The sequence below is a fragment of the Aedes albopictus genome, chromosome 1 (assembly GCF_035046485.1).
Source record: "Aedes albopictus strain Foshan chromosome 1, AalbF5, whole genome shotgun sequence".
In the NCBI taxonomy this organism is placed as follows: domain Eukaryota; kingdom Metazoa; phylum Arthropoda; class Insecta; order Diptera; family Culicidae; genus Aedes; species Aedes albopictus.
Window position 1 is genome coordinate 254,436,168 of NC_085136.1, and position 11,057 is coordinate 254,447,224.

At 40.0% G+C, this 11,057-nt stretch overlaps 1 protein-coding gene across 1 annotated transcript in view; it reads left to right on the plus strand.

Moving 5' to 3' along the window:
• The window catches only part of LOC109622759 (synaptic vesicle glycoprotein 2A-like), a 169,174-nt gene extending 159,785 nt beyond the window's left edge, over positions 1 to 9,389 (plus strand). The window contains exon 11 of the mRNA XM_062846625.1: positions 9,154 to 9,389. Within this exon, the coding sequence (XP_062702609.1) occupies positions 9,154 to 9,209 (56 nt within the window). The 3' untranslated portion in view covers positions 9,210 to 9,389. The remainder of the gene's footprint in view (positions 1 to 9,153) is intronic.
• The last annotated feature ends 1,668 nt before the right edge of the window (positions 9,390 to 11,057 follow it).

Consider the following 11,057-nt stretch of genomic DNA (forward strand, 5'->3'; position numbering starts at 1 on the left):
TTTCAGGATTTTCCTAAACATTCCTTTAGGAATTACTGCGGGTTTTTTTCCAGATTTCTCCGGAGATTATTTCAGGGATTCGATAAAAAATCATTGTCGATGCCTTTTGTTATTTCTTCAGGAGTTACTCGAAAATGAATCCAGAAGTTCTTTTTGGAAAATTCCTCTTGCAAATTCTTTGAGAAATTCTTGTTGGATTTTTTTTATGGAATTCATGTCATTTCCTCCAGGAATTGGTCTAGTTATTCTTCCAGAGTTAATTACAGAAATCCCCCCCTGGATTTTTCCTGCAATTTTATCTGTATTCCTAACAGCGATTTCTACAAAGATTTCAATTGGAATTCCTTAAATATTTTTTATAAGAATTTCTCCGCAGATTGAAATAGAAAAATTGTTCAAGGGATTTATCCGGGAACTCCTCAAAAGATATTTTTATGAAATTCCGGTAGGGTTTTGTCTTGTAATTCTTCGGATTATTTCTCCAGGAACTTATACAAGAATTTCTCCTAAAATTTCATGAAGAGTGTCTCCAATTATTCCTCTTGAAGTTTTTAGAGGTGACTCTGGAGATTCTTCCATAAAGATTCCTCCGAAAACTTTTCCTGATATTTCATTAATTTCTCCACGGTGGAATTTCTTTAGAAATTGTGCTTACTGTTGTAATAAGCGTGCTTCATGTATACGCGGCATGGGATGTTTTCAGCTTAGAACACTTTAAAAATTGAAGCGGAAGGCAGTAGAAACAGAGCCAGATCAGGTCGCATGATGTCGATCAGATGTTGGTTCCTTTTCATTACTTGCATTAATCGGTCAAAATGCCCTGTCGTGCCGTACCCTGTTTTTAGATCGATTGTTTTGGTGGCATTGTGGCGGCAACGAAACATGTTTACGATTTATTTATTTTCTCTGTATAAATCTTCTTTTTTTTCGTCGATGAGCAAGCAAACAGTGCAATAACTTTTGAATAAAATACGATTAATGGGCTGTGATGAGCAGGTGTGAGCTGACGGGTTTAGGCTACAAATCCTACAATCCTCCCACGGAGCCACCATATCACCAGTCCGATTCTATGACATTAAATGGGCTTTCCACGAAGCAGCACGAAAAAAATCATTTTTTTTTTAATTCTGCATTTTTGATTTGCATATAATTTTGCACAGCTGCTCTAATCAATATAAATAATCACTTTTTCATATTAAAACTTTTTATGGAGTCTCGACTAAATTTCAAATAGGGCCTATGAACAAAAAAAAACACATGCAAATGAAAAATCATATCTCTGAAACTGCTTGTTTGATCGGAAAACTGTCTTCGGCAAAGTTGTAGATTAATAAATGGCTCTCAGAAAAATACACATTGAAAAATTTATTTAGTTTTTCCTCTAAAAAAACTTAATTTTGTTACTAAAAATTAAAAATCTCAAAAAGCTATTTATTTACCTTCGTGATATTTTGTGAGAATGAAGTTCATTCTGTTAGCTACCATCTGCAGAAATTTCATAATGGTAAAAAAAATGTACAAAAAAGTTATGGCACTTTGAACATTTTCGGTTGAGTGTTTTTTAGAGTGTATGACGAATTCACGCAAACTCGCCGTAGGGGTTTGGCAAAACTGTCTCAGAATCCGATGGAATTTATTAGGTTTAAAGACTATGTATTTTAAAGCAAGATTGCTCATTTACTGATCAATTTCATCCCGAGAGCAAAATTATTGATTTTTTACTTTAAATGATATTTATCTAATGGAATAAAATGATTTGTAGTGAAAGTTTCAATCTTTTTGACTGATGAGTATCGTGGTCGTACATGTTTTATTGCTTTGAGTTTGACTTTCTTTGGGTGATCGACTGTACGTTGGATGATATCTTTAATTAAATAATTGGCATTTCAATCTAATTTGGTCAATCAAAAACAACTATATGTTTTCTTAACCCGACGTTTCGGTCCTTATTGAACCTTTTTCAAGGATTCTGTAATGTTTGAGTTTGACCATATCGCTGCATTCGAAATCACGGTAGCATAAGTGGAAAAATTTTGACAGCCCCTCCCCTCTTAAAGTACTTATATTCTCCCAAACCTAATAGAAGGCTCCTAGCAATATCATAAACTTCCCCTAAAATGCTACGTCTTTAATTGACGGTTCCTAACAACAAATACTTCATGTCATCATTTTGCGTGTTTCTCTTCGGTAGAAAAAAACCAGGGCGTTTTTTACAGATATTTTCATATATTAAATAAAACATAGCTCCATATGTTTGATTCACAAGTCTATCTAATGCAAAGTATTTATTTTACTCTCCTATGAATAAGGAAACTTTTAAGTATAAATTCGACATCTGGTAGATATTCTGAATTTCTGTGTAACTGATCTGGTGTTCTGGTTCAAAAGAGAATCCTAAATTATATTCTTTGTATTAGATAGATTTATAATTGAAACATATAAAGCTATGTTCAATATTGATTTGTAAAAATCCACGTATAAAAATACCCAAAAATTGGTTTGACTCAAAAAAAAAACATTTTGTGTTGGGTTACATTCAGACAATAGCAATTTAATAACTCTAATTTATTTTGAATTCTATTCCTAATGGTTGGTGTGGAGTTTTGTTCTCCGAAATAGGATTAATTTAATTTCGCAAATGGGCATGTATTCCAAATTGACTTCAATTTATTTTTTAAATTTTTTTAGCGTGATCGTTTTTTCAATATTTCAATTTTTTACTTGAAAGTTCACACAAATTCCTTAAAGTCACACATACCACACATTTTTGTAGGTCATGTTATTTTTAAGTTACATTGGTATAAAAAATGGTCAAAAACTTAAGCCCTTTTCAAATATTAGTGCAGATAAATTTTAAAAAAAAACAACAAGGTATGCAACGTTGCTTTAAAGTACATAGTCTTCATACCTACACAATTCCATTGAAATCTGAGAGGGTGCTGCCAACCCCAAAATCTAGATTGCGGGAAATTCGTCATACACTCTAAAAAAACACGCAACCAAATATCAGGCCAAACATGTCTAAAGGTCCAATCTGCAGAAGAGAGGCTCTCTTTGGTTTCCCTCTCTTTCGTTAAAATCTCAGTTGTTTATTTGTATGATGATTGTCTTCTTGCATTGAACGATGGTCAAAGCAATCGTCTTTTGATTTGTACTGCAAATATAGTTAAAACGTGTACCATTACATTGCAATAATTGAAAGAGAAAGTGAACAAAGAGAGCCTCTCAAATGCAGATAGGACCTATTTAATTGTTTGGCCTGATATGTTCAAAGTGCCATAACTTTTTTGTACATTTTTTACCACTATAAAAATTTTACAGATGATAGCTAACAGAATGAACTTTATTCTCACAGAAAAACACCGAGGTAAAAAAAATAGCTTTTTGAGATATTTAATTTTTAGTAACAAAACTCAGTTTTTCCAGAAGGAAAACTAAATAATTTTTTTATTGTGTATTTTTCTGAGAGCCGCCATATATTATTCTACAACTTTGCTGAAGACACCTTTCCTATAGAACAAGCCGTTTCCGTGTTATGATTTCTTATTTGCTTGTGTTCCATTTTTTCATAGGCCCTATTTGAAAGTTAGTCGAGACAAAATATGAACTTTTGATATGAAAAAATGGTTTCTCACATAAAAAGGAATAGTATACAAAAATATCAAGTAGATTAAAAAACATCGATTAAAATGGATTCGTGATGGTCCGTGGAAAGCCTCTATTAAAAACAAACAAAAAACATAAATACATAATAAAAACATCAACTCCGATTTATCTCCACTAAAACCATACAATACCATTCAACGAACTTTGGCAGCACTTCTAACTTAGAGACATTTGATTGCTTCACGGAAAAGTAGTTGAACGCAGTGAGTGTGGTGAGCTTCGAGCTTCCAATACACAAAAAGACGTAAAAGTAGTAAGTATGAGAAGTGGAAAAGAAGGGAGATTATCAAGATTGATATACTTCCACAAATTTTTGAATATTTTGTCATCCGAGCCAAAGCTACAGCGAAGAGCTCTACGGAGTAGCTGAAAACTTGTGCAATAGATTTTCGACGAGTTCTGACGTAAATGGGTTAAGGACTACGTATCAGTAATTACTTGTAGAATGAAATTGTTTGTGGAAACACGTGACTGACAGTTTGTAATCAGGATTTGATTGTAGGTAAAACGGTGCGTCATCGGTAGGTTTGTGGACAGAATCAGGAGTATTTAGAAGACTTTCGGTATAGCTAGCTCAACATGACACTGTCTGTGAAGAATGGTAAACCTTAAGTCACCATGGTAATGGTGGCTCCTGAGAGGAATCCTACGATGTCACCTACTGAAGAATCGGAATCATCGGAAACGGTCTGGAAGCCCCGGTTCTAAACAAATAGGATATGAGTAGCTAAAGAATTGTAGTAATCTGAAGCGAATTTTTAAAATAGTTTTGGCACATCATAATTCTTGGGTATAAAGTGTTGTTTTTCTCTTATTAGGTTCAACTTAACATAAAGACCGGTCCAGAAAGTATGGACGCAGTAAGAAAATACTGGCATTTCAAATTATTGATGACTAGTTCTTTTCGAAAGCTACATCCTGTTGGTCAACCTATTTTCTCAGCATTTGTATAGCGGTTTTTGCGATTTCATCAATTTGTTTCAAAATACATGAGCTTTCAGCGAAACATCATCGAAAAAATGTGCACAAACGATGTACAGAGTTTGAAAGATCACTTAGGAAATGAGCAAAATATGGTGAGAGTAAGTGAGAAAGTCGTGCAAGCAGCAATCAGCAACCATGGTGGGGATAACACGTTTAATCATAGGCAAAAATTGGAAGAAAAATGAAGATCCTGCTAATCCTCGTTTGGATAAACGAATAATGAAGGTGTTTGAGCACAAGAAAAAACCTTCTAACTTACACAGAGCGGGGTATGACCAAAAAAGTTATCATTTCGAATTCCAATGTTCATCGTGGCAAAGAACGTTTGAATTATCGATCTTATAGTAAGCAGAAACAGTCAAAACGAAATCCGAAACAAGAGCCATCAATCAGGCCCAGACAACTAAAGACTAGGTGCGTCCATACTTTCTGGGGCAGTCTTTATCATCATCTCATTAGTATAAGCAATGCTTGGAGTGAGTTTTTGGTGGCAAAGTGTACAGGCCGCGTTTTCATTCGGTCGTCGTCGTCGTCTATTTGACTGCTCATCTTCGTACGGGGTGATTTAGTGAGTTTTTGGTGGCAAAGTGTACAGGCCGCGTTTTCATTCGGTCGTCGTCGTCGTCTATTTGACTGCTCATCTTCGTACGGGGCGATTTAGTGAGTTTTTGGTGGCAAAGTGTACAGGCCGCGTTTTCATTCGGTCGTCGTCGTCGTCTATTTGACTGCTCATCTTCGTACGGGGTGATTTAGTGAGTTTTTGGAGGCAAAGTGTACAGGCCGCATTTTCATTCGGTCGTCGTCGTCGTCCATTTGACTGCTCATCTTCGTACGGGGCGATTTAGTGAGTTTTTGGAGGCAAAGTGTACAGGCCGCGTTTTCATTCGGTCGTCGTCGACGTCTATTTGACTGCTCATCTTCGTACGGGGCGATTTAGTGAGTTTTTGGTGGCAAAGTGTACAGGCCGCGTTTTCATTCGGTCGTCGTCGTCGTCTATTTGACTGCTCATCTTCGTACGGGGCGGTTTAGTGAGTTTTTGGAGGCAAAGTGTACAGGCCGCGTTTTCATTCGGTCGTCGTCGTCGTCTATTTGACTGCTCATCTTCGTACGGGGTGATTTAGTGAGTTTTTGGTGGCAAAGTGTACAGGCCGCGTTTTCATTCGGTCGTCGTCGTCGTCTATTTGACTGCTCATCTTCGTACGGGGTGATTTAGTGAGTTTTTGGTGGCAAAGTGTACAGGCCGCGTTTTCATTCGGTCGTCGTCGTCGTCCATTTGACTGCTCATCTTCGTACGGGGCGATTTAGTGAGTTTTTGGTGGCAAAGTGTACAGGCCGCGTTTTCATTCGGTCGTCGTCGTCGTCTATTTGACTGCTCATCTTCGTACGGGGCGATTTAGTGAGTTTTTGGTGGCAAAGTGTACAGGCCGCGTTTTCATTCGGATCGTCCGCGTGCACGTCGTCGTCGTCGTCGTCGTCGTCGTCTATTTGACTGCTCATCTTCGTACGGGGCGATTTAGTGAGTTTTTGGTGGCAAAGTGTACAGGCCGCGTTTTCATTCGGTCGTCGTCGTCGTCCATTTGACTGCTCATCTTCGTACGGGGCGATTTAGTGAGTTTTTGGTGGCAAAGTGTACAGGCCGCGTTTTCATTCGGTCGTCGTCGTCGTCTATTTGACTGCTCATCTTCGTACGGGGCGATTTAGTGAGTTTTTGATGGCAAAGTGTACAGGCCGCGTTTTCATTCGGTCGTCGTCGTCGTCTATTTGACTGCTCATCTTCGTACGGGGTGATTTAGTGAGTTTTTGGTGGCAAAGTGTACAGGCCGCGTTTTCATTCGGATCGTCCGCGTGCACGTCGTCGTCGTCGTCATCGTCGTCGTCTATTTGACTGCTCATCTTCGTACGGGGCGATTTAGTGAGTTTTTGGAGGCAAAGTGTACAGGCCGCGTTTTCATTCGGATCGTCCGCGTGCACATCGTCGTCGTCGTCGTCGTCTATTTGACTGCTCATCTTCGTATGGGGCGATTTAGTGAGTTTTTGGTGGCAAAGTGTACAGGCCGCGTTTTCATTCGGTCGTCGTCGTCGTCTATTTGACTGCTCATCTTCGTACGGGGCGATTTAGTGAGTTTTTGGTGGCAAAGTGTACAGGCCGCGTTTTCATTCGGTCGTCGTCGTCGTCTATTTGACTGCTCATCTTCGTACGGGGTGATTTAGTGAGTTTTTGGTGGCAAAGTGTACAGGCCGCGTTTTCATTCGGTCGTCGTCGTCGTCTATTTGACTGCTCATCTTCGTACGGGGCGATTTAGTGAGTTTTTGGTGGCAAAGTGTACAGGCCGCGTTTTCATTCGGTCGTCGTCTATTTGACTGCTCATCTTCGTACGGGGTGATTTAGTGAGTTTTTGGTGGCAAAGTGTACAGGCCGCGTTTTCATTCGGATCGTCCGCGTGCACGTCGTCGTCGTCGTCGTCGTCTATTTGACTGCTCATCTTCGTACGGGGCGATTTATGATACGATAAATGCAACAAACAACATTTTTTGCGATTTTAGTCAACAGACATTGAAATGTTCGTCACGTCAAGTGTCGGCCCAAGTTCCAAAGCCACGTTGGTTCAAATCACTTTATTTTCTCTTTCGTTAACTTTCGCACTTCGAAAACTATCTGAATGGTTCGTCATCTTCGATGTCGGCATGTGTTTTGTTTTAGTCCAAATGAAAATAAGTGGTATGATATTAATAGGGTTGCATGAATCACTCCACTTACCAAAGTGAACTCATATCATGCGCCCTTTCCCTTCCCCACTAACAAAAAGTCCTTCCCATGACAGACGTGGAGACGCAGAGGTGATCTCGGTCTTTAGTAAGCAACGCACGTCATAATAACATTCCTTTCCTTCCTCGATGACCGTAAGGACGTGGCCGGCGCCGTTATTGACCTAATAAAGTTTGGAATTCTCGAAGATGCACATTGAGGACGGTAAGCTACTCCCAAGCTCCGTCTGTTGGTTCCTTGTGCAACTTCGATTGTTCTGGTCAATCACGGAGTAGCAACTACGAATAGTACGGTCATCTATGCTCATGCTCATGCTCATCTCATTAGTATAAGCAATGCTTGTTGATTTAGATCTTCTTAAAATTGAAAATTGATAAATTTAAAGTGATCATTTATGTATTCCATAACAACATCTCAACTGTAATTAATTTCCCTCGAGAAACAAACCCTTAATAATAAAGTATCATCATGAATGCCAACAAATTTCATGACAATAAGTTTCGAAAGGAAAACTGACAGAATCGAATGATAAATAAAACACTTTTTAAATGTTGATGAATGTCCATTTTTGTTAGTTTAGTGAAGGTACGGCTAAGGTTATCGCAAAAACCTTTTGTCATCCCTTACACAGGTACCGTACTGCGCCTGGGTTTCTCCAGCAGGAGAGTCTGCTCGAATTCTGGAATATTCGGAATTGGCAAATACCAGACAATGCAGCAGAGGAACGTAATAGCGTTTTCCAACATTTGTATGGCTACCAGCAGTAATGTACGGGTGTGCAGTAGATGTGGTGGCGATGATGTGGAATTTGAGTTTCATTTGCGGAGGGAATTCAAATTTGTATGACGTGTCGCAGTGCACCTCTTGCACAATCGAATATTATGTTAAATTTCTTATTTAGTAATATATTTTCATAGGTTTGCATAATTGGTGTAAGAGATGCTACTTCACATATGGGATGCCAACAACATTCATATTTCTTTTGGAAACTTTGTGTACTCGAGCGCTGTTTCTACTCTGTCGATCGAGGGTTATCAAAGAGTGTTTGTCCCAGGTCCCTGCTCAATCAACTATGGATCAGGTAGCATGGACATTGGCCAATGTGTAAAACTTATTTTCATTCAAACCTTACATATAATATGTTGTAATTACTGAACACTTCAAAGTGAAAGTAATTATTTAGCGAATGAGTTACAAAGTAAATGTCTTGTAAAAATGACTAAATCTTCCAAACATTATTCACAACTTATAACGAGCAAATTTATTCTCAGTGCCTAAAGAAAATAGGGAATCGCGCCACTTGGGCGGTGGCTTCTATATTCGTCTGTTTTCCACTGTAACTCAGTCAAATTTGAAACAAATGACACAACTTTTGGAATGTGGTGAGATAGGTATAGTATCTACCCGTGTACAACATTTCAAGTCAATAGGTTCAAAATTGACTGAGTTATAGTGGGAAACAGACGAATATAGAAGCCACCGCCCAAGTGGCGCGATACCCTACTTTATCAACTACCCATCCACCATTTCACAGTCCCGCTCTAGCGGAATAAATTAGGCCGGAGAAAAATACACCCCCCTCCACATAATTATAATTGACCATTATGGTGCAGTTTTAATTGGTTTCTCTTCCGGTTCCAGCCGGGCTGCTGCCCGCCCAGAGCCTCTTAGTCAGTCAGTCAGTCAAACAACTCCTGCATCTACATAACTATACCTATGTATCCATATCTTTGCAGTCGTCGCGCTAGCCGCGCTAACCATTCCCAGGACGCTGAAAAAGCCACTGCAGTAATTTGTACGAGGTACTTATCCCATTCACCGTGGAACAACTGGGAGTGACACATAGACTGGGCGACTGGATGTTTGTACAGTTTTGTAAGAAGCTAGAACTAGGTGTATAGATGTTAAGCGAGTTGAAAGTGATATACGGTATGCATAATGGAAGTTAACTTATTAAATTCAAATGACTGTGGACTATGTTGTATTCGTTGAAAGAAATCCCGTCAGCTGTAGAAAAAATGAATACAAACCAAGAGCTTTTAATAAGTTTTAAGATAATTGAAGCCGTTCTCGTCTATGATTTTTCTTAGCTCCAAGCAATCGATTCCGATGTACGGTAAAGATCTGGTCCATTGTTGATCGGCCATCGATAAAGCCGGCTAGATTACTTCCTTCGAACTCATTCGTTATTTGATAGACAACGGAAGATATTATGAGATAAAACTTTTAGGCAATATTCAGAATGGTGATCAACTATGATGTTTTCACAATCTTGTGGGTGAGGCAGATAACTCCTTGTTCCACTCCTCGGCGTTTCTTCGATTGCCTTGGTCCCCTGTGTCTACATTATCTGCGTTATTCATGTGCGTATCGAAATGTTACTTCCACCTTTTAATCACCTCACGCCCCTCCGTCAAAACACTACTCTCCTTATTCCTGCACATTTAGGTTCAGCGGCAGTGCGATGATTCCGCGTAAACAAACTTTTTCATCAGGTCATTGATAAATTTTGGCAATGAGTCAAGAAAAGTAAGAGGTATGTGGTAGAATGGAGGAGCCCCAGTGAAAAAAATTGGCAACCAGGAGGGAGGTCCTACCTATTATCTCATCATCAAGATTGTTATCATCGAACGAATTAACATGTTATCTTGTGAAATGTGCCGGCAGTTCGCCTTTCTCAGCTCAGTAACGTGCAAAACTTTGTCGTTCCTCTACTTTCAGCTACCGACTAGGTACCTAATGGGATTGAAAACTGTCGATAATTCGATTTCCAACTCATCACCATCGTCGTCGCCATGCTCTATGAGAAAATTGTTCGGTGTCTGCCAGTTTCCGAGAAAATGGGAGCTCAATTTTTTATGGGGTGTAATCACATCAGATGTGCCATTTGGAAAGCACCTTTGCCATGTGTTTGGTGACCTGTTACTGGAGTTCCATGCTGGAAGGCTACACATCCAACTACAAGGCTGCGATAAAAATGTCTTGTTTTGAACATTCCTGGCCTTTGGTATACTGAGTAGTTTGGCGAGAACTTGCACTATTTTTCTACTACACTACGGAGGGATAATCTGCTTAACAGGGAGGTCCAGGTAGTGCGGGGTTAAGGACCGTCTTCTGCAACAAAATGAAAGCCAGGACTACTCTTTCCTCGATTCACCAAACATTCCCATGGTCGCCAAACCCTTCGTCTCTCCGGAACTACCAAGAAGGCATTGCTTTAGAGAGGGGCTAGTGCACATCGCACCCTCAAGGTTAACTACATACGTAGCCTGCAGCAACGAACATCGATTACTCGCTTTGGGGAGTCCTCCAAGGTAGCATTCTGGCGCTTAGCCAGTTACCTGAGTGATCCTCACCACTCCCTTTGTCTTCGGAAGGCGGGCAGGGTCGACCCCACGCCCGCGCCCAACTATTTTGCAGGCATCAAGAACGGATGCCTACGTACAACCAGATCTGACCTGCTGAAGGCAAGGGTATCACTACCCTTCAGGCTCCTTCAGCTGTACCAAAAGGTTGCTGACAGTAGGACCTTCACCTGCCCCGGCCCTTACCGGGGACCCCTTTCCAACCGCAGGCTCGGATCCAACCCAGTAGACCAACGCCACGACATGAACGCAACCAGGACGTTCTCTCCGCGACC